Raw genomic sequence first — 25,392 nt, forward strand, 5'->3', positions numbered from 1 at the left:
TACATACATTTTCAAAACTATAAAATTATAAATTATATCAATACTAGTAACGAATAATAAAAAATCAATAACCCAAACTCTTTAATAATGATGACTGGATCTGGGAAATAATAAAATTTATTTATATTTAAATAATTTAGTTGCATTCATAACCACCAGATAGTAATAGCAGTGGTGTTACAGGCTGTTGATTACTTTTAAATTGCTCATTGACTGAGAGTACCTATAAAGTTTTGGGTTATAGGAATGAAGTCAGATACAGTGGTTTGAAGTAACTTTAGAATGCAATAAACAGATCATCACTGTCACGACCTACTATTTGTGCAAGTTTAAGATCTTGGGAAGTCTTAACACAAGATAGGTGATGGGTGTTTAACCTTTCCTGCCGAGTGTATCTGAAAAAATCTCAAATGAGTGCGACGCATTTATTTGTAGTCCTCACAAATCAACATGATAAGCAGGCATAAATTCAATATTCCTCATTTGATTACTCATAATATCTTAAGGAAACATTTAAAAATGCATCCTTACAAACTTTAATTACTGCAGGTAATAGCACAAGAAGATAGGATTGCTTGTAAGAATTTTGCTATTACTGTGATGAAAGATGATGACAGTCATTTTAATAAAATTTTTTTTCTGATGAGGCTACTCTTCATTTGTTTGTAAAGATAAATAAAATGTCAAAATCTGGGCTCAGTAAACCCGTATTTCAATGTCAAATGCAGTAGAAACAGTCTAAAGTTAATGTGTGACGATTGTCAGAGTAATTGACCTGTTTTTCTTTCATGAACAGACCGACTGCTGATATTTACCTTGATACATTGGGGAATTTCTCCCATCCTTGGCTACAACATTTATAACCTAACATCATTTTCCAGGTGGATCCTTCCATATAGGGTTATATTTGTTTGTGAAATTCTGAACTTAAAAATTCATAGTTTCAGAGGATCAGTCGTGATGGGTCCAACAGCCTGGCCACCAAAATCACCAGACTTAACACCTTCAGATTTCTTTATATAGGGTTTTTTCAACTTTGTATAGGTTTTCTTTGAATCAAACTTGGAAGTTTTGAAGATGAGAGTTGCCACTGCATTTACTAACATCGATGCTGGTATGCTACATTGTATTTAGCAATCGAGTTAGATTACTATGTAGACAATTTATGTGCTAACGAGGGAGCACATGTTGAATGCTTATAAATTTTGTACCATGTAAAAAGCTAAAAGTATGATCTCTTACTACAGAAGAATCATAATTGTAGGTAATATAATACATTTTTTTCATATTAATCAAAGCTGTCGGGATCTTTTACGGACACCCTCTATTTTATATTTTAAATCGGTAAATTAATTCTACCATTCCAAGATTTAATATTCATAAAACTTAAAGCTTCGGTTCATTTAGATTATTATCTATCGACTTCAGTTTTTTATTACATTGAAAAATACTTTGCGTTCAGAAAGTAGCTGTGGACTGGAATTATGGAAGTATAACAAAACTTTTTTAATTATTACTTTGTATTTTTATAGAAATGGATATTACAGTAACTGGAATAGTTTATAAAAGGTGTTGAAAATGACCTCCTTTAACATTAATAAAACACTGCACACGTCTTAATTTGTTTTCAAGCACTTTAATCATCTGATGTGATGGGATGTCTCATACATATACCATTATTGTTGTTTTTAATTCATCAGTCATCCATGGTCTGTTGCGATACATTGCTTCTTTCACTGCCCCCCCCCCATAGAAAGTAATCGGGGGAGTCAGATCGGATGATTGTGTAAACCACAGACCCCTTGAAATGATTCGTTCACCAAAGACATTTTGAAAAAAAGCCATTGACCTGTTAGCAGCTGTGTATGCTGTGGCACAATCCTATTGGAACCTATCTTTCTGTTTAGCCTCTAGAACCTTCGTAAGGTATTACTTTAGAAGATGATATGTATGAATGTGAATGAAGTGTAGTCTTGTACAGTCTCAGGTTGACCACTCCTGAGAAGTGTGGTTAATTGAAACCCATCCACCAAAGAACGTCCAACCAAAAAATGTCCGGTCTGGGGGAGTAGGAGGAAAAAACCAAAGAACACCAGTATCCACGATCTAGTATTTAAATCCGTGTTCACTACCTTTACTAGGATTTGAACCTTAGAACTGTCGACTTCAAAATCAGCTGACTTGCGATGACAAGTTAACCACTAGACCAGCCCGGTAGGCTAATCCTGTTGGAACCAATCTTGATTGATTTCCACTTCTGTTAATTGACAATGAAGTTTGTTGAAACAGCACAATAGGATTATTAACTGTTTTTTCAAAAAAGATTGAACCCGCAATGCGCATTCTACTCGCACCAACCCAGACTCCAATTTTTGCTTTGTGTAATTCATGGGGGTTAGTTGTTGACCACAATCATGTATTCTGTGAATTAAATTAACATATCCTCCTAGATTAAACTACGCTTCATCTGTAAAAAATATAATGTTGAGGATATGTAAGGAATTTTGCTCAATAAAATGTTTAAATCATTTAGTCATTTAATAATTTAGTCTTTTGGCGTGATCTGTAGTTTCAGTTCTTGAACACACATTAATTTGTAGGGAAAAAGGTTCAGTTCTTTTCTTACAGCTTTATGTGTGTTAGCAAGCCCAATATCTTGATGATGTGCTAACTTACGCATTGACTTTGTTGGACTTTCGGCCATAGTAGCTTCTATTCATTTAGTTAGGTGGTCTTCCACTTTGATCAGCATTTTCAACAGAATCTGTTGGTCAAAATTTTTCGATAAGAGTTTGAACTGCATTGTGGTGAGGAAACAGGGGTATTTGGACATTTTTTAGAAAACTTGTGCTTCACTAAATTAGTATACTTGTCACCTTCACAAAAGACGTGTTCAACAAGAAAAATGCATTTATCTACTGAAAGAACCATTACACTTCTCTCAACTATCGATTTCGATAAACAAAATGACATGAAACGAAGCACGTTCAATCACATATCAACAGCTGATGTCTTGGTTTATTACTGAGCAACACCCAACAAACCCACAGGGCAACCAACCTAACGCCGAAAGAACAAATGCTCCACAAAATTCTAGAGCACACTGCACCGTGACTTTCCAAACGCACTGCAGTTAAATTTCAAATGCTGTCTGCTTGACGTACATCTGTTGCAAGTTATTTGTTTCAACCTCACTTTTATTGTCATAACTGTTTTATTTATTTCTTATTGCATTTACTTTGTTATTAGTACAGAAGGAACAATTTTTTTATAAAAAAGAAAACAGTACTCAACCAAGAAAAATGTATGTCAGAGCAGTAGATTGATATTAAAGTAAACAATTTGGAATAAAAAATACTATTACATTTTTCATAAAAGTAAAAGTTGTTGAGTAGTTATTTCTTATGAAAAAAAAAACATTAAAATCTCCTTACTCACGGGGGTTAGAGACTGTAAAAATGCGCTGTTTGTAAAGTCACAGAAAACCATGAATATGGAATGGAACTAATTCTCATTTAAGGAAGAATGATTAGGTTTTATGTAAAATGAAAAAGATCATGTGTATTTACGTAGGGCGATTTTACTGATGAAATACAGATGGTAACAACAATTATAAGCACTGGTTTAGTACAGTACATAGGTACACTACGCAAAAAATATTTAACAAAATACAGTGTATTTCCTAATTTACTTGTAAGCACTTACCAAACGGTTTCATTTAAAAACTCACTACAGTACTTATAGTATATTCTGTATTAGAAGACAGTATTATATGTTCAAATCCTACTTGGTAATCGTCTTAATAAGTCAAGAAAAGAGCACTACATTACTATGTACACTAAAACTAAAATTACTGTAAAGGAAATTTACAAAACTAACCTACAGTATTTTAGATTGCATTTACAAAAATTTATAATTTTTCCTTGTCTCGCTCTTGTTTTTAAATCTGTTTGAAGTTCTATCTATTCTTGCATGGCATCTTCAATTTTGCGTTTAAAGATTAAGCTTTTATTCAAAGGTAGATCAGCATCTCTAAAAAACTGAATAAGATGGGATAGTTTAACTGAATTTGTGGGATAGTTTAATGCCTTTGGTAAGTGTTTTGACATTTAACTGTTTTCCAGGGATCATACCCTTCTACCTGTCTTCTACCTGTTCACGTTCATACTTTAGCGTGTTATATTAAATATTAAATCTTTTAATATTTTCATTTTTTACTGTCACTGCATAATGTATTTTACATGAATACAGAAAATTTTAGCCGCGAATATAGAAAAGACATTGCAAAATATTGCACCGCAAATAATAAAATTGCAAATACTGGAAGCGTGAGTAAGGAGATTTCACTGTATAGTATTTTGGCTCGTATAGGTAGAATATAATAATGGTTTTGTATTAAATTGTGTATTTTAACAACATTTCTCCAGAATGGACATAATTTCATGTCATAATGAAAAAATATTTGTGAAGAAAATAACAATTTCTATTAAAATGGACAGAACTTTCACAGAATGTTAAGAGAGAGACCAGTTTCTTAATATAAGCATGGAATACAGTGCACATTTTACTTGTCTGTAAATTTGTTTTGCTAAGCAGCACTGTGAGGTAACTGTATTCTTCTCAGATAGAGGTGAAACTGCCAGCAGTTTTAATGGTAACTCTTCATTAGATACTGATTGATTCTTAGTACAAGGGTACTCTCGTTATTCTATTGTCAGGAATAATTGAAATAATTTATGTTCCATAATGGTGTTGCTAAAACACATAACTTGTGAGGAAAAAATTGCCAAGAAAGTTTAATTAGAGCTGAGTGAATAGCAGTTTTGTTTTGACATTATCAGCAAAATAACCATCTGAAAAAAAACCAGAAAAACTGTCTTTAAATGTACTTAATAATCATTTTTTATATAATGTATTATCAAAGTTATGGTTTGTTGAAATTGCACTACTGCAAAAACAACTGAAAAACAGGTACTTTTTATATATAATTTTCTGATTCCTGTAGGTTTTTTCAAATAACTTGGAACTCAAGCATGATGTAGAAAAGAACAAGGTTTAGTATAATATTATGCAAGTAAAGTCAATTTTTTCTAGCAAGTGATTTGCAAGATTTGTAACTTTTAAAAGATAAGTTGTTTTCTTTAGTGACGACTAATAAAGTCATTAAAATTTTTCTAAAAAAATTCTGTATTTAAAACATGATTCTGTATTATAAACCATAAACAAAGTAAGTTTTAAAAAAAGGAATAAAAACTAGAGTATTACAAATTGATTAATGTTATTTTATAAAAAAAGTGGATGGAAAATTCATTTTCGGTCAGTTCATTTGAACTGTGTTATCACTGCAGTCAGGAAAATGAATATATTTCTTTTATTTTCTGGCATACATCATTGCTGGAAAAAATATACAAAAAATTTCTGGCTTTAGCTTAAAACTGCTAATTTTGTGAAAAAAGTAGATAAATCTTAAAAGTTTTCACAAACTTAGGTGAGTGAATAGTTTTGATTAGCAAGTAAAGTATAAAGATTTCACAAAATCAAAAATTTGCTTTAAAAAGTACATTAACAAATAAAAATTTAAGTATTTTTCGTGTATGTATGCTACATAAATAGTTGTACTTCTGAATTGGATTTTAATTTTGCTTTAGTTTTAAATGAGTATTACAATCTATGTCAAGAACAGTTGTATAGGTAGCTAAAACAGAATTGTCATTATGAGGGTTTCAGTAAAATCTTAAAAATAACTATAGTTTAAAATAGTTTCCCAAAAATATCAAAAAAATTTGTAAAATGTATAGGCTTATAAATATCAGTAACAAGTCACTATAGTAATTTTAACATAGAGGTAAATATTATTTTATTATTTGTGAAACAAAAAACAAAAACTGCATATTACAGTCTGTGGTTCATATAACAGTGTCTCAGGGATATATATTCTCAAAATTAATGAATAAAGATCAGTTGCCAAGATCCAAAGTCGAAGTCCTGTAAAGCACAAAAAAGTAAAAAATACAGGTCAGAGTTTCACTGCCTGCTGTTTTTTCATTTATTAGTGGCTTACAGGAAACTAAGCTAATCTGGTTTTCTGAAAAATTAAAAAAATTATAATTTATGAAATAGCTTGTCTCTAAAAAAGTTACTCAAAAAAGTATTTAAATAGCATGTAAAAAGTTGTTATATTATTTTTATGATGATCAAAATTTATTTTGCACTCTTAGAAACAAGAAAAAAAAAAATCAAGGTTTTGTTAAGAACAGCTTGAAACTTGGCATGACAGAAATTTTGTAACAGATTATATTTCAGTGTCAAATTTCTTAGTTTATACGTAAAGGAAGTTAAAAATAACAAAATAAGAATCCATATGCATACATTTATATTTAACAGTTGGCTCTGGTATTGGAAAAATTCCTCACAATCACATGTTTATATGTAAATTTACAAGTTTGCAACTTGTCTACCTTACTGTTACAGACACAATAATTAATTTATTATTATTTTGTAAAGTGTAGTAAGAAATAATGTTCATAAGTTAAATGTAATTTATGTACTGTTTTTATTTTAAGGTTTGGTAGCTTAGATAGAAGACGTGGTGGTAGCGGTAGCAGTGGAGGTAGTCGGTTACTTGATGAAGACAGTTATGATGATAGACATTTGAAAACTTTAATGCCAAATACTGTACCAGCCATTTTACTTCCTAATCAAACTTATCCAGAGAACAGTCTGATGAGAACTCAGTCATTGGGAATAGTAGATCATAATGTTAGTCGGAAGATTAGAGAAAAAGAGTGGTATGAAACAGCACTGGATAACGGTGTCAGTCCACGACCTCCTTCTCCACCATCAGCTACACCTCCACCACCGCCATCACCAGCTCCTCCTTCAAGTCAGTTGGTACATATACCGCTTAATATTGAGACTAATGTAGAGGGTACTGTTGAGCATAGACCTGTTTCTCAGCAAGTCAATTTTGACACAGTAAGTAGTAATCATTAATACTGTTTTGTAATGAATCTGTAAAAGGTGATCCATGGCTATCACTTCTAAAAGCAGTGGGGACTAATTGACAGATTTGAAGGGAGGTCCTAACAAGACCTTTAAAGAACTTTAGAGTTTTTTTTTACATTTTGTGAGTGCATAACATACATGCAGGCATATTTAGTTTGTTTATACATACAAACACTTGCCTACCCGCACATGCACATATACATAAATACTTACTTGACTCAACTCTCTCTGTGTGTGTGCATGCGCGCACCACACATACAACCAACTTGCTCACGTTTACAGTGATAACTTTAGATTTCTGTGTGAATTTTGAAGACTACAAGATTTTTCACTGAATCTTCAAAGATCATCGGAGAGAAAATCATTCCAGTGATAAAACTTACATGGTGGCTATCCCCATCATTTATATTAATTCTTTTAGTTCATTTTTTTTTCATATATATATATATATATATATATTTTTTTTTAGAATGTGATATACGAGGTGCTACCCAAAACTTTGGGGAATTTTACCATAAAATTAAAATAGCTTACTGTAACTTATAATTTCTACTGTCTCCTTCAAAGTAATCCCCTTGGGCATTGATACAGTGATCCCAGTGTTTTTCCCATGATTCCGTGCATCCCTGGAATGCATGTCTGCAGGTGTAAGTGTTCGAAGCACGTTCTGCGTTTCTTCCTGAATCTCCTCAATTGTGTTAAAACTATGGCCTTTCAATTGAAATTTTATTTTCGGAAAGAGAAAAAAGTCACACGGGGCAAGGTCAGGCGAACAGGGTGGGTGGGGAATCACTACTGTCTTTTTGGAAGCCAAGAAATTCCAAATGGCTAGCGATGTGTGCACGGGCGCGTTGTCATGGTACAGAACCCAGCTGTTGTTATCCCACAGATCTGAACGTTTGTGCCTAATGCTTTCACGTAACCGCTTCAAAACTTCACTATAGAACATCCCATTGACAGTTTGACCAAGAGGAACAAATTCCTTATGGATAATGCCTTTGATGTCAAAAAAAACAATCATCATGGACTTCACATTGCTGCAAACTTTGTGTGCTTTTTTTGGTCGCAGTGAACTTGGCGACTTCCACTGCGACTACTGCTGCTTAGTTGTGCACTCATATCTCATCACCGGTTATGATGTTGGAGATGAAGTTAGGATTATCTCTTGCTGAATTTTTTAATTCACTACAGACAGCTACGCGATTTTGTTTCTGGTCGCTGTTCAACAGTCTCGGTATGAATTTTGCAGCAATGCGTCTCATGTTTAAATTGTCTGACAAGATGCGTTGCATGAACCCATATGACATTTGTACAATTGCACAAACAATTTGTCAATTGCCTTGTTTGTCTACAACTGCAATTATGTAGTTGTTTGTGCTTGTTTGTCAAAGCAATTGGTTGTTTGTCTACGATCTGCAACAATAACCTCTCACACTTTCACGATGTTTTCCGGTGTTGCACTTGTTGATGGTCTTCCTGAACGCTCATCGTCATTGACAGTCATTGTTTCTATCTTTGAATCGTTTGTACCACAAAAAAGTTTTACTTTTACTCATAGCATTGTCACCAAATGCTTCTACAAGCATGCGATGGGTTTCTGCACCAGTTTTATTAATCATGAAGCAAAGTTTGGTGCAGGTTCTTTGCTTTTTAAAATCTGCCATTTAGAACTTCGCCGAAGCAGTAAAATACAACGTTACACAACCGCACGAAAGTCAACAATGCAGCCTCTCACCGTCACCGCTGTTGGAATACTGATTCACAAAGAGTACTGTTAGCCACATCTAGCGGCAGCAGGTCGTACCAGCAATGGTTCGCGCATGAAATTCAAATTCCCCGAACATTTGGATAGCACCTTTATATATACATACATATATATATATATATTTTCTCGTTATGTATGTTAAAAGTAAAGATAAAAATAGATTTTATAAACTATTCAAAAGTTTTCCATTTTAGAGGTTCAGTTCGTTATTGATTTATTGTTTTTTTATTCATTTTGGAAGAATGATGTGTTAAAAGATTGTTAAGATTCTTCATAAAAAATAGACCTTTTTGTGTGTAATTTATGTAATTAATTTTTGTGTTATGTATCATTAACAGATTTTAGTAAATAAAGATGGTTAAAATGTTTCTATCTGATGTTAAACATAAAACAATGAAAACATTTTAAAAATTCTCTGAACAGGATTTCAGTAATTCAAAATGAAAGTTATCTTTATAATTCCTAGTAGTTTTTCTTGTTAAATTGGCAACTTGCTCACTTTTTGAAAGGATGTTTTCATATTTAATTTAGTGTTTGCTTATGAATCAGAAAATTCTTACATAATATTACCCTTTCAGTAATAATAAGTTATAAGATCTTAAAAATTTATATTACTATTTAGAAAGTTGTGATTAAAAGGACTACTTTTATTGAGCTGTAAATAATGTTTATTTAATTTTACTTAGGTTTTTATTTTATTTCAGGTTGTACCATTTGAATCGCCAAAGAATCACACTGTAGTACAGGCTGGTAAGTGGCAGCCATATCGTGAAGTAACAAAACCATTTGAAATGGCTGATTTTTACAAATATAGCACAAAGTTTCGTAAAAATAATAGCAACAACAACAATAACATAAATAATAGTATTAATAATAATAATAATTCTGGAGGTGAAGGTGCTCCTCAGCATAAGGGTGTGTATCAGCCACTTCAGCCTATGACCTGTCAACCACTTTTACAGTAAGTTAACTTAAATATCATTTATCTATATTGTTTGTAATAAATTATATTTCTATTCACATACTAAACCTGGCTATTTAAGCTTAGGTAACTTTTTAAAGTGGGAGTTTTTTAAGGTTTTTTTTAAAAATGGGTTAAATTTTTATATATTATTTTGGATTAGTATACATTACTTTAAGAAGCAAAATTACAAGTTATTGTATTAGTATTTTATATATGTATATATATATATAATAATTTTTTACTGGCAATTATTAAAGAGTGGGCTATAGAGAGAAATTTGTATTAGAAAAAACAATTGTGAACCTATTTTAAAGTTTTAGGATGGTTAATAAAATTTTTGAAAAAATAAGATGAATTGTATCTATGTGGTATTAAAACAGAATAAACTTATGAATTATCACTAATATTGGAAGTATAATGATTATTAATTATAATAATTAAATGAAACAGATATGTTTTTATCAAATTTAAGTATTATTAATAATTGCCAGTCACATTCATTGAAACCACATCTAGTGTTATTTCATTTTGATGATCAATAGAAACCAGTTTATTAAATGTGTCTTTGGCCGTTGGCAATTTACCTTATTTAACATATTTAAGTTTCATAGGTGCTACTCTCTTGAGATGTTTCATGTATTGCTGAACTGTGTGGTTGATAGAAAGTTTTATTGTTATTTTCCATAAAATCCATCATATTATGAGTTTTTTTTGTTAGGAAGTGGTTGAAACAAACTAGTAAGTGATGCTTAACTTCCTGTGCTTTATGTTTGTGTGTAGCACTTACCTGATCTTTGCTTTCTGATGTATGCTTGAGAGAGTTTTAATTATTTTAAATAGTTAAATAAGTTTATTTGATGTATTTTCTGCTGCAGAGTTTTTTGTAAAAAAAAGAAGAAAAGTGTCCTATATTTTGGTTTACTTCAAATAACCCAATTATAAATTAATTTTAAATAAACCAATATGTGTGGCTATACAATATTTTTTCCTTTTTTTATGAAAAAAATTTATTAGGTTAACCCAAAATGATTGTCTGTATCTGGCATGATTGAATATGTGGTATTTAAAATTATAAGGTCAAGTTACTGTGTGTGGTTAATGTGTTGGAAATTTCTTTATTGGGAAAATAAACAGTATATATACAAGTTACAACTCATAATTGTAGGCTATATGATACTTTTTTCTCCTTAAGCACAAGTAGTGTGATTAAAAAATAGATATTTTATATATTCTGTGATTGAAAGAAGTATATGAAAATAATTAATTGTTGAATTTTAATAAATGTGCATTTATTATATATTTTTTTATTACTGCTTCTTTAATTATTCTGTAAATAAAGAACTACAGAACTATACTCTAAATATACAGTTCTATTTAGTAAAAATAATAATTGAATATAGGTCACCACAGTAGATAAAGAAAAGGTTGTTCTGACTCAGCCAACTCTACAAAAAAGTAGGTAAACATTATCTGATTAAATGGTTGAGAAAGTGCAATAAGCTCATTTTAACCGTAAAAAAAATTTATTTTTCCCTGGAAAAATAAATAGTTACTCTGATCGGTATATAAAAATACATTATATAGATCATATCAATGTAAGATACAAAACAGATGTTTAAAGCCCATATTAATTATTTAAATACAAACAAATAAAATATTGTTAAGGTAAATATAAAACATTATTACAAAATAATTCACTACTCTGATGCCGCTTTTGAAAATTATTCTGAGTACAAATTTATATATACGTTACAAGGGATGCTAATTTTTTTTTTAGCATTTAAAAAATTATTGAGAGTAATGTTGTTTCTAAAAAATAGAATCTTTTAATAGTATTTTAAATTAATTAGTGGGAACTTTAATCAAATAGTTCAGTAATTTATTGAAAATGTTCAGTAGCAAAATGAGGGCCTTTCTCATAAATTTAAGTATTGTGTTGGGTTATACAAAAGCAGTTCCATTGCCAGGTTTGGTAAAGGTGGATTTTGTTATTTTTTTAAAATAAGTGAAATCCTTTTTAGCAAAGATTTCATATTCATAAATGTAAATGCAAGGATAAAGTAATATATTTCATTTTCTAAATACAGATGTACATGATTTAAAGTTACAGCTGCCATATAATGATCCAACAGCCCATTACTGTTTCTTAAAGACTCATTCTGACTTTTTGAGGGAGCCGTAAGAGATGACATACTTTATATAGAAATATATATGTATATAAAGGCATAATAAATATTTAATAATGGTGACAAGCTTAGTGTTTAATTAGAGCATTTCAGAGCAAAACTTTACAGCTTGATTTTTTTTTGAATGAAATTTGATAACTACCATTATCATCAATGGGAATTCTGTAGATACAATCAGCATTGTTGCATCTGACTTGCATAATGCATCGGTTTTATCCATATTTAAAGTTAGATGGTTACATTCCATCCAGTGATTAATTTGATCTGCTATTGTATAAATTTCAATTTTTTTTAAATAATTACATTCAGATTAGATACATTTGTGTTGTCTGCCGCCAAAAGGGTTACAATAAATGGCTCAAGATTTTGAGGCAGTTCATTAATAAAAAATAAAAAAAACAGTAAGGGACGGAAACGCTTCCTTGTGGCACTCCGCATTCTACATCTTGAAGTAAGGAATTAAATTTTACATGTCTATTATGATCAAAATATGAGATTTCAGTTACTTGTTTATGGTTGGTAAGGTATGACTTAAGGTATGAACCAGTTGTAAGCAGCTCCTCTGATACCATAGCTACTAAGTTTTTTCATCAGTAGAAAATGTGGATATAAAAATAGGAAAATGTTTTTCTGTTAAAAAACTTACTATTAAATAAGAAAATATGTGATTAAAAACGTGACGTGGCTTTTCAAAATACGTAACTATATGCTTATATAAACTTCTTATAAATACATGAAAGTATTCTCAATTTGACAGCTTATAAATTTCACAGGCGTTCTAAATTTAAAAGGTTATATCAAGTTAGAATATGTTAGAACAGGAAGCACAAGTTGTAATATTGTATTGGCTCCTACAATATTTTTTTTTTTTTTTTTTTTTTTTTTTTTTGTCTTCAGTCCTTTGACTGGTTTGATGCAGCTCTCCAAGATTCCCTATCTAGTGCTAGTCGTTTCATTTCAGTATACCCTCTACATCCTACATCCCTAACAATTTGTTTTACATATTCCAAACGTGGCCTGCCTACACAATTTTTCCCTTCTACCTGTCCTTCCAAAATTAAAGCGACTATTCCAGGATGCCTTAGTATGTGGCCTATAAGTCTGTCTCTTCTTTTAACTATATTTTTCCAAATGCTTCTTTCTTCATCTATTTGCCGCAATACCTCCTCATTTGTCACTTTATCCACCCATCTGATTTTTAACATTCTCCTATAGCACCACATTTCAAAAGCTTCTAACCTTTTCTTCTCAGATACTCCGATTGTCCAAGTTTCACTTCCATATAAAGCGGCACTCCAAACATACACTTTCAAAAATCTTTTCCTGACATTTAAATTAATTTTTGATGTAAACAACTTATATTTCTTACTGAAGGCTCGTTTAGCTTGTGCTATTCGGCATTTTATATCGCTCCTGCTTCGTCCATCTTTAGTAATTCTACTTCCCAAATAACAAAATTCTTCTACCTCCATAATCTTTTCTCCTCCTATTTTCACATTCAGTGGTCCATCTTTGTTATTTCTACTACATTTCATTACTTTTGTTTTGTTCTTGTTTATTTTCATGCGATAGTTCTTGCGTAGGACTTCATCTATGCCGTTCATTGTTTCTTCTAAATCCTTTTTATTCTCGGCTAGAATTACTATATCATCAGCAAATCATAGCATCTTTATCTTTTCACCTTGTACTGTTACTCCGAATCTAAATTGTTCTTTAACATCATTAACTGCTAGTTCCATGTAAAGATTAAAAAGTAACGGAGATAGAGAACATCCTTGTCCAACTCCCTTTCGTATTATGGCTTCTTTCTTATGTTCTTCAATTGCTACTGTTGCTGTTTGGTTCCTGTACATGTTAGCAATTGTTCTTCTATCTCTGTATTTGAACCCTAATTTTTTTAAAATGCTGAACATTTTATTCCAGTCTACGTTATCGAATGCCTTTTCTAGGTCTATAAATGCCAAGTATGTTGGTTTGTTTTTCTTTAATCTTCCTTCTACTATTAATCTGAGGCCTGAAATTGCTTCCCTTGTCCCTATACTTTTCCTGAAACCAAATTGGTCTTCTCCTAACACTTCCTCCACTCTCCTCTCAATTCTTCTGTATAGAATTCTAGTTAAGATTTTTGATGCATGACTAGTTAAACTAATTGTTCTGTATTCTTCACATTTATCTGCCCCTGATTTCTTTGGTATCATTACTATAACACTTTTTTTGAAGTCTGACGGAAATTCCCCTTTTTCATAAATATTACACACCAGTTTGTATAATCTATCAATCGCCTCCTCCCCTGCAATGCGCAGTAATTCTACAGGTATTCCGTCTATTCCAGGAGCCTTTCTGCCATTTAAATCTTTTAATGCTCTCTTAAATTCAGATCTCAGTATTGTTTCTCCCATTTCATCCTCCTCAACTTCCTCTTCTTCCTCTATAAAACCATTTTCTAATTCATTTCCTCCGTATAACTCTTCAATATATTCCACCCATCTATCGACTTTACCTTTCGTATTATATATAGGTGTACCATCTTTGTTTAACACATTATTAGATTTTAATTTATGTACCCCAAAATTTTCCTTAACTTTCCTGTATGCTCCGTCTATTTTACCAATGTTCATTTCTCTTTCCACTTCTGAACACTTTTCTTTAATCCACTCTTCTTTCGCCAGTTTGCACTTCCTGTTTATAGCATTTCTTAATTGCCGATAGTTCCTTTTACTTTCTTCATCACTAGCATTCTTATATTTTCTACGTTCATCCATCAGCTGCAATATATCGTCTGAAACCCAAGGTTTTCTACCAGTTCTCTTTATTCCGCCTAAGTTTGCTTCTGCTGATTTAAGAATTTCCTTTTTAACATTCTCCCATTCTTCTTCTACATTTTCTGTCTTATCTTTTTTACTCAGACCTCTTGCGATGTCCTCCTCAAAAATCTTCTTTACCTCCTCTTCCTCAAGCTTCTCTAAATTCCACCGATTCATCTGACACCTTTTCTTCAGGTTTTTAAACCCCAATCTACATTTTATTATCACCAAATTATGGTCGCTATCAATGTCTGCTCCAGGGTAAGTTTTGCAGTCCACGAGTTGATTTCTAAATCTTTGCTTAACCATGATATAATCTATCTGATACCTTGCAGTATCGCCTGGCTTTTTCCAAGTGTATATTCTTCTATTATGATTTTTAAATTGGGTGTTGGCAATTACTAAATTATACTTCGTGCAAAACTCTATAAGTCGGTCCCCTCTTTCATTCCTTTTGCCCAGCCCGTATTCACCCACTATATTTCCTTCCTTGCCTTTTCCAATGCTTGCATTCCAATCTCCAACTATTATTAAATTTTCATCTCCTTTTACGTGTTTAATTCTTCATCAATCTCTTCGTATACACATTCTACCTCATCATCATCATGGGCGCTTGTAGGCATATAGACGTTAACAATCGTTGTCGGTTTAGGTTTTGAATTTATCCTTATTACAATGACTCTATCGCTATGCGTCTTGAAATACTCCACTCTCCTCCCTATTTTCTTGTTCATCACGAAACCTACTCCTGCCTGCCCATTATTTGACGCTGAGTTAATTACTCTAAAGTCACCCGACCAAAATTCGCCTTCCTCTTCCCACCGAACCTCACTAATTCCTACTATATCCACGTTTACCCTATCCATTTCCCTTTTTAAATTCTCTAGCCTACCAACCTTTTTTAAGCTTCTAACATTCCACGCTCCGACTCGTAGAATGTTATTTTTTACTTTTCTGGTGACCCCTTCCTTAGTAGTCCCCACCCGGAGATCTGAACGGGGGACTATTTTACCTCCGGAATATTTTACCAAGGAAGGCGCCTCCATTATTGCTTTTGAAAATGCAGAGCCACATTTTCTTGGAAAAAAAAAACAGCTGTAGTTTTCCATTGCTTTCAGCTGCGCAGTACTCAGAGATATAATACAATATTTAGCTCATTATTATTTGATTTCAATATTATAAATCATAAAAAGGAGAAAAATGAATCCGACCTGATAAATAAACAGATAACATATTAAAGTAAATGAAAAATTAATTTTAACTCTTTAAAAATTGAAGTAAATACTGAAAGGCATCTGATTGAAGTTCAAAGATTTGTAGAAAAAATTCTGGAAAACTATAATTGAACTGTGGTTTGTAATCTTGTAGCTATCATTTCCAGTAAACATTGAACTTTTGAATGCTATATTGTTAAAAAAAAAAACAGTATACCTCCTCTAACCCTTCACAGTCAGACTAATGACCCTATACCATAGAATCAGTGGCCTCCAGAACTGCTTCAGGCTTAGCAACAAACTTTAATGATGCAAATTTTACGTTTAATTATATAAAACCATATTTAGCACAAAATTAACCTGGTACATGTACAGTAAAACATGGCTATCCATAATCGCAAAAATAAAACACTACAACACAGTTATAAAACTGGAAGCCACATATGCAGCAGAAACACTTCCATCAGAATGAACAATCAAAGACGGATAGATTCCAGAAAATCAAAAGAAGAATTGGAAGAACCTGCATTAAAAAAAAGTACTAAAAGATGGACAGTGGTGGATCGTGCCCAACAAAATTGTGTATAAAGAATTAGAATACATCACTGATAACATGCGTAAGAGGAGACTAGGATTCTTTGAATACATCATGAGAATGCAAGATTCGAGACTTCTAAAAGAGCTGGTTCAGTATAATCTCCACTCAAAAAATACCATGACAAGATGAAGATGGATTAGAGAAAAAAGTGAGGATCTGAAGGAAATTGACCTTATACCAGAAGACACCACAGATAATATAAAATTAAATGAAAAAAAATCAAGGACAAAAACACTCGCTTCACACTCACAACACAAAACATTTTCTACACCAGAAAGGGCATGAAGATCAGACCATATGAAAAAGTACTGGGAGGACCACAAGGCCTGAACAGTCCCATCATAGGGACTTGGATAATGGACTGACTAAAGTGATCCTGTGCGTTGATAAAAGATGAAAAAAAAACTTATTTTACTTTTGATTCTTCAATCATATTTTATAAATGTTTGTATTAATCATGAGTACATTAATTAATGTTTATTGCTGTAATATATTGTTCAGTTAATTTTCCTGTGAAGAGTAGAATTTTACTAATTCAGAATACATAATACTCAAACCTAATCCAAAAAGAAAATTCTTGAAGTGCATTTTTTCCAAAAAATCTTACCTTACTACACATAACAAATGACACATTGCGTTTAATAACAGCCATTTACTCCATTATGTTTGTTATTGCACTGAAGTAACATTGTTACAGTCCATAGCTGAATTGATGCAATATAAAAACTACTCATTTTTATGTCAGAAATCTGTTAGCTTTCTGTGCCTGTATAGCATCAGGTTTTTAATTTTTCTATGTGTAATTTTTTCCAATATGAGAAAATTGCAACCCACATATTACTTTTTCCTGGTGTTTTCATTTTTATTTTTTGTAAAATGTGTTTGTTTAATACAACTTGGAAATTTTTTGGTAACATTCAGAATATTCGTTTTATTTTAATGAATTTTTGTAAAATTATAATTAAAATATGAGTGTAGTGAGACAGTTTTTAAAATTCATAACAATTAAAAATGTATAAAATATATTTTTAACCATACAACTGAGAATTAGCATTTTGGCAGTGTTGAAACCTGTTGTTCTGTCAGCAGTGCTGCTAAATTCGCATAGTTAAATGATTTTGTAATGTCTGTTCTTTTTCTATTGATGTTATAATAGTTTTAGATAATAACAAGGAATGTTTTAATTACAGTGATGTACAAAATTTCGTCCCAGAGCAAGTAGAAGTGGTTTCTGTATGTAATTTTCTTCTTGAATTCAAAACATAAAACAAGTTTTCTATCGCGGTTAGTTTTCAAGTTACACCCTGTTCAATGTTATATATGAGGCATATTCATAAAGTAAGGGCGATTTGGTCATTAAAAAAATTTAACTTGTGAGAAAAGGTTGTTACAGTTTTAGTTTACTACATATCTACTTCACTTTTCCACATAATCGCTATTCAGTTCTAAGCACTTTTCGTAATGCTGAACCAGTTTCTTTAACCCCTTTGCATAGAAGTTCACCATCTGGGAATTGAACCAGTCTTGAGTTCCTTTTTGTTTTCAAACTGTTGTCCACCAAGCCACTTTTTCAAATGCAACAAGAGGAAGTAGTTGCTATGGGCAAGGTTGAGACTATATGGAGGGTGGTCAAAAAGTTCCCAATGAAAATCTTGAATCTTCTTGGTTAAGGCTGTGGTATGAGGACGTGTGTTGTGAAGGAGGATTGTGAAGGAGGGTGTTGTTGTGACACTGGATGACAGTTTCCTGTGTCGTCGGTTTTGGATTGCACGTCTCAGTTTGGAGAGCATTTCACAGTATACGTCATCTGTAATTGTTAATCTATGTTTCATGAAATCAACCAAAATGATGTCATTTTCATCCCAAAAAACGGTAGCCAGCATTTTTCGACTCAAGTACAGAGATTGCTTAAGCTTTTCTGGTCTTGGGGAACTTGAACAGCACCACTGCATTGACTGTTGTTTTGATTCTGCATAGGTGTAGGATATCCACGTCTCGTTGCCAATAACAATGTGGGAAAAAAATCATCTCCATCTTGTCGATAGTGGTCCAAAAATACTTGTCCACTGCACATTCTTTGCTCTTTGTGTTGGTTGGTGAGCATTTTCGGTACCCACCTTGGACATAGTTTGTGATATTTGAGCTTTTCTGTAACAATCGTGTAGATAGAGATGCATCAAACATGCGGAAATTCAACAGCCAGAGCACTAATCGTCAATCACCAATCTCATCGCAGTTTTTAGTTCACTTGTTCAATGATTTAATCGTCTGAACACTGGGCCTGCCACTCCCCGCTTTCCTTCACTGATTACTGTAGGTCCATACAACTCCTGATGAATTTCAGCAGCTGAAGATCCTTTTGCACACAAAAATGAAATCACAGCGTGCACTTAGCAACTGGTGGGAGTAATGAATGTCACGGACATTGCGATCTGCATTCACTGGCAGGCAAACAACTACTGTATCAAAACAACGGCAGTGGCTTCGTAAATAGCCGATAGATGGCCTTGCATGTGTGAAACTGTGTTCAGACCCGCTAACATTTAAATATAAGCCAACAGCCCTTTATGAATATACCTCGTAAGTTATGGAAATTATGCAATTATGTTATGGTATTATGCATTTATAATTCATAAATGAATAAAAAAATTGTATTAATTTAGCATTTAACCTTTTCCCATCACAATGATCCGCGGTTGATTAGCGCTCCGCGAAAATATGTTGGTATCTGATTGCCTCCCTTCATAGTCTTATGCTATTTCAAAAAATTAATAAAATAAAATATAAATTAAACTAATAAAATATTAATTTCAAAAGTTACAGTACAGTGGTACCTTGAGATACGAATTTAATTCGTTCTGTGATCATCATCGTATGGCAAAAAAATTGTATCTCAAAGCAATTTTTCCCATTTAAAATAATGTAATATATATTAATGCGTTCTAGCGATATGAAACTAACCCAAAACACAGTTAAATTACATATAATATACACAATTTGTATATAAATAAACGAGTAATAACACACATAATGTTTATTAATTTATTTATTAATATATTAATAACACACAATGTTTATTAATCATCACTTTAACGTCGGGCCTTTTTGGCCTCACCTTCCTGACTTTCACTGTGTGAGACCTTCACAAGGTAAACGATCAAGAGAGTTCTGTTTCAGCCTTCTTTTTAAAATGTTACGAAAGAATGTGAGACACCTATCATCAAATAAGGCACTCGCTCTCCCTGTAGACAATTTCTCTGGGTGTCTTTTTTCCACAAAATCAGACACTTCCTGCCACTTGCCAAGGATATCACTAATTTCACATGAAGTAAGTTTCTCCTCCGGCTTGACCTCCTCCTCACTGCTGAGTTCCATCATTACCCCCGAGTGGGAAATCTTCTGTAACTCCTTCAGCTCCTCCGTCGTGAGTTCTTCAGCATACTCCTCAATGAGATCAGCAACATCTGCCTCGTCTACCTCTAGGCCCATGGAGCGGCCAATGGATACGATCTCCTCCTCAGTAGGTTCGAATCCCTCAAATCCCTCTCGTTTTAACACAACATCTGGTCATAATTTTCTCCAAGCTGAGTTCAATGTTCTTTTGGGAACACCTTGCCAGGCAATATCTATAAGCTTAAGACAGATCACAATGTTGTAATGATTCTTCCAAAACTCCCTCAATGTTAGGTTCGTATTTTCGGTAACTTTGAAGCAACGCTTGAAAAGATGCTTCGTGAAAAGTTTCTTAAAATTCGAGATAACTTGTTGATCCATGGGCTGAAGGGTAGACGTTGTATTGGGTGGCAGATAGACAATTTTAATAAATTAAAATTCATCTAAAAGGTCATCCTCAAGGCCAGGAGGGTGAGCGGGAGCATTATCCAACAGAAGGACACACTTAAGCGGTAGACCATTATCGATTAAGTATTTTTTCACTGAAGGCCCAAAAACTATGTTCATCCACTCAATAAAAAACTGACGGGTCACCCATGCTTTACTGTTTGCACGCCACAGAACTTGTAATTTTTCTTTCATAACTTTATAAGCTTTGAAGGCCCTTGGGTTTTCCGAGTGGTAGACTAGCAACGGTTTTATTTTGAAGTCCCCAATAGCGTTAGCGCAAAGGGCAAGCGTTAGCCTATCTTTCATAGCCTTGTGGCCGGGTAGACTCTTTTCTTCAGCACGTGATAAACATGCGCCTAGGCATTTTTTTTCCCAAAATAACCCTGTTTCGTCACAATTGAACACTTGTTGCGGTAGGTATCCTTCTTCACTAATGAGTTTTTCAAAAACCTTAATGAAATTTTCAGCTGCCTTAATATCTGCACTAGATGCTTCTCCATGACGAATAACTGAATGAATGCCACTTCGTTTCTTAAAATTGTCAAACCAGCCATGACTAGCTTTGAACCCCTCACCGCCTTGCGATGATTCTCCCTCCGTCTCGGTTACATCACGCTTGAGGTCTTAGAAGATGGCTCCAGCCTTCTCACAAATAATCGCTTCAGAAACAGAGTCACCCGCCAATTACTTTTCCTTAATCCATAATAAAAGTAGCTGTTCGATCTCATCATGTATATTAGTTCGTAGCTTTGAAATAATGGTGACGCCTTGGAATGTTGCAGCTTCTTTATCGCTTCCTTCTGCTTGATGATCGTGGATATTGTAGAAGGATTGCGGCCATACTCATTTGCCAAGACGATGATACGAACGCCACGCTCATGCTTTGCAATAATTTCATGTTTCGCTTCCATTGAGATCATTTTCTTAGGCTTTTTCTTTTCACCAGTTTTATCTTTAACTTTGGGATCCACAGTTAAAATAACAAAATATACAGAGTACAGTATATATACTATCCAAAATGACACAAAAAAACAGGCACAAACAAAGCGAATAACACGTCGTGGCGGCCTTGCAGAGGACTGTGGTCTCAACAACCAAACAGAGCGACATAGCGGGCAGAAGCAGTGGAGGAAAGCTAAGCGAACGCTCTGCCATCTTGGGATCACCTATGCAATTATCGCAAATCGCAAATTCGTATCTCAAATTTTTCGTTGTATGTCGAGGTATAAATTTTAGAATATTTCATGTTGTATCTCTAAACATTCGTATCTCAAGGTACCACTGTATATTAAAGAGATTTAACAGATTCTGACAAAAAAAAACCGTTATGATTGGATATTTTTTATTCCTTATCAACAAAAAAATTGAAACAGTACAAAAATTATGATAAATTAATTGCCGGATTATTTTCCGCATTTCTACCGCGTTTTTTTTTTTTTTGCTTTGTGTTTATGTTTATCAGTTTGCTGATTTTAAAAATAATACTTTCAAGCAAATTGGTTGAAAATGGGGCAAAATATGATGAAAAACCCGTGTCATAAATCACAGATTAGTAACATATGTTAGATAAGTGAAAGTAGATTCAGAAAACTACGTTTTATAAAAATTCCCACCACTCCAAAGGCTATTCAGATTGACAAAAAACCATTTTCACTGTATACTGTTATTCATTATGAATCGATATGTGTTACATTACCAATATCATTTGTCTGAAAAGATATTTATAGACCTCAAGTAAAAGTGACGTATTTATGACCACAAATTTTTTTTTTTTGTGTGCCGTATATCATAGTTTATTATGTGTTTCAATACATCGATATGTTGCTAGTAAGATAAACTATTTTTGTAAATAATAAATAAATTCGTAATCTTCATAGCAAACACACACACCTCTGAGAAAAAATGTTCTCTGAGAAAATATTCTTTCTAGTCCAAATAAAACATTTTAACATCATATAAATGTCGTTCAAATTGTGTAATAAAACTGATTCCTTTGGGAATATAAAAAAAATAACCGACTTAGATGCCATATAAAATGAATTTGTAACAGCGTTTTAAAACTGATGCCGTACATAACCAGTTCCAAGGCTACATGATCTCAAAAGGTTAAAAATTATTAGTTTGTTTATGAAAGAAGGTCTGCAATGGCATAGAACAATTAATCTGCAATGGCATTTTAATTATTCATAACTGCTGGATGATGTAATTCTAAAATGAGTCAGAAAATGGCTTTCTTACAGACTTAGTCATCATTTTTTATCATGGTGATCTTACAAGCAACATCTGTTGTGATTGTAAAGTCTGAGTTACTGGTTCAAGCCATAACCAGTCTGTGTTCAGTATTCACTCTATTGAAATCTGCACATCTTTTGTGTGTATGTACTGATGTAATATACTGTAGTTCAGTTAAAAGTTTCTCAGTTATGATATATTCTAAATTTACATTTCATTTTTTGAATTCAAGATGTAGTGAATATTTTTCTTGTAGTGTTTGTATATTGTGTGATTTGCCAAAATGCCTAGAAATTGTGTAAACCCCCTGGAGAGCTTTTGCTATATGAGGTGAGGTAACATTTAAATTTCAGAAATGTAGTTTTACTTCCCTCATCAAAAAATGTTGACTTTATTTCAGCTGCAAAGTTGGTGACCAAGCCAAACATTGGGCCTCTCACATTTTTTGTGCTACTTGTGTCAGATGCCTTATAAGCTGGTCAAAGGGTTCTTGGCACATGAACTTCGCTGTTCCAATGATTTGGCAGGAACCAAAAGATCATGCTCACCAATTGTTACTTTTGTCTGGTTAATAGTGTGGGCATTAGATCAAAATCAAAGCACACTATTTCTTACCCTAATTTACCATCTGCCATGAGGCCTGTGGCACATAGTAAAGAACTGCCTGTGCCTAAACCACCAGAAAATGTACTTGGGATGATCAACAATACAGAGGTTTGGCAGAGGATAGTAATGTTGTAAAGGCTGATCCAAACTATAAAGTTTAGTGTTCGTCTAGTTGAACCACACTGACAAAAGGTGACATCAGTGATCTTGTATGAGATCTGAATATATCAAAAAAGGAGGCAGTACTTTTAGGCTCATGATTAAAGGGTTGGAACCTTCTCTACCACAAAACAAAAGTATGTGTTTTTAGAAATAGGCATAATGACTTCAAGAATTTCTTTGTATTTGAAGATGAACTGTTTTTTTGTAAATGTTTTATAATGGAATCATTTGGTCAGGAGTACAAAACAAAGAAGTGGCATTTGTTTATTGATTCTTCTAAAGCTAGTCTGAAAGCTGTGTTTCTGCACATTGGGAATGAGTTTCCAACAGTGCCACTAGCTTATGATATTGATCTAGAAGAAAATTACGTGAACATGAAACTTCTGCTAGATAAAATAAAGTATGAAGAATTTCAGTGGAATATCTGTGTGGTGACTTGAAAGTAATTGCTCTGTTGCTAGGTCTTCAATTTGGTTTCACCAAATACTGTTGTTTTTTTTGTGAGTGTTAGAGCAGAGACCAAAAAATCATTATGTACAGAAAGAGTGGCCAAACCGATAGCATTAACTCCAGGAAAGAATAATGTTGGTAACGCACCACTTGTTGATCAAAAAAGGTTTATTTCCACCCCATATAAAGCTGGGGCTTATGAAAAACTTCATGAAAGCAATGGATCAAAGTGGGCTTGGATTCACTTACTTAAAAAATAAGTTTCCAAATATCAGTGAAGCCAAACTCAAAGAAGGAATCTTTGTAGGACCTGAAATGAAAGATTTATTTAAAGACGACAACTTTGATAGTATGTTAAATGAGGTAGTGAAAGATGCATGGAAGTCTTAGGAGCATTTGCCAGAACTTCTTAGGAAACCATAAATCCGAAAATTACAGAGAAATGGGTGATCTTATGATAAAATCTTACAAGGTCATGAGATATTTAATAATGATATTTCGGATATGTAAAAGTGGTACCAGGGCAAGTGGGGTCTGGCATGCTAACTGACTGTTGTTGGACCCTAAATAGAGATGTGCATGATGTGAAATATCGTAGAAAATCAAACATTACCACTTTTTAGGTTGTATTATTATTACTATTATCTTTCATGATCGCATAGGATCACTTTAGTCGGTCCATTATCAAAGTCTCTTTAATGGGACTGTTAGGGTCTTGCAGTGCTCTTAAGTACTTTTTCGTACATTCTGATCTTTGTGCTCTCTCTAGTGTTGAAAATGTTTGTGTTGTGAGTTTTTCTTGAGTGTGAAGCGAGTGTTTTTATTCTTGATTTTCTTACTTAATTTTATCTTATCTGTGGTGTCTTCTGGTGTAAGGACAATTTCCTTCAGATTCTCTTATTTTTCCAATCCATCTGTATCCTGTTTTTGGAGTCGAGATTGTACTGCTCTACCTGTTTCAGTAGTTTCTAAACTTGCATTCTTATGATATGTCCAAAAAAATCCTAGTTTCTTACGCATGGTATCAGTGATGAGTTTTAACTCTTTGTACATGACTTTGTTGGCTACTGTCCACCACTGCCCGTCTTTCTGGTACTTTCTACTGATCCAGGTTCTTCCAATTCTTCTTTTGATTTTCTAGAGTCTGTCTGTCTTTGTTCGTTCAGGTGGAAGAGTGTTTCTGCTGCATAAGTGGCTTCTGGTTTGATAACTGTGTTGTGTCTTATATTTTTGTTTATTGATAAGCATTTTTTATTGTAAGTGTACCAGGTTAATTTTACTTAATGTACCAGGTAAGTTTACTTCTTTTAATTGTGCTGGTTTTTTGGTCATAATTTCTGTCTTTCAATATTTTAAGTCCAATTTTATTTGTAATATTTTGAAATTCTAATATCTGTGATTTAGCTTCTTTGATATTTTCTGGCAGTGCCAAGTTGTCAGTGAAACCAAAACAGTTTGTTTTGATTTTCCATCCTATTTTTACTTTCAGAGAGCATTTTTTGAACCATTCCTTCATTACCATTTCTAGAGTACTGTTGAATAATAACGGTGAGAGCCCATTGC

General features: G+C 33.0%; 1 protein-coding gene across 5 annotated transcripts in view; it reads left to right on the forward strand.

Moving 5' to 3' along the window:
* sstn (stepping stone) overlaps positions 1 to 25,392 on the forward strand; it is a 134,306-nt gene that overhangs the window by 40,557 nt on the left and 68,357 nt on the right. For all 5 annotated transcript variants that reach the window (XM_075362224.1, XM_075362223.1, XM_075362222.1 and 2 more), the window contains 2 exons: positions 6,564 to 6,975; positions 9,475 to 9,731. In XM_075362224.1, the coding sequence (XP_075218339.1) occupies positions 6,564 to 6,975; positions 9,475 to 9,731 (669 nt within the window). The remainder of the gene's footprint in view (positions 1 to 6,563; positions 6,976 to 9,474; positions 9,732 to 25,392) is intronic.

The sequence above is a fragment of the Lycorma delicatula genome, chromosome 4 (genome assembly GCF_047948215.1).
Source record: "Lycorma delicatula isolate Av1 chromosome 4, ASM4794821v1, whole genome shotgun sequence".
Lineage (NCBI taxonomy): Eukaryota > Metazoa > Arthropoda > Insecta > Hemiptera > Fulgoridae > Lycorma > Lycorma delicatula.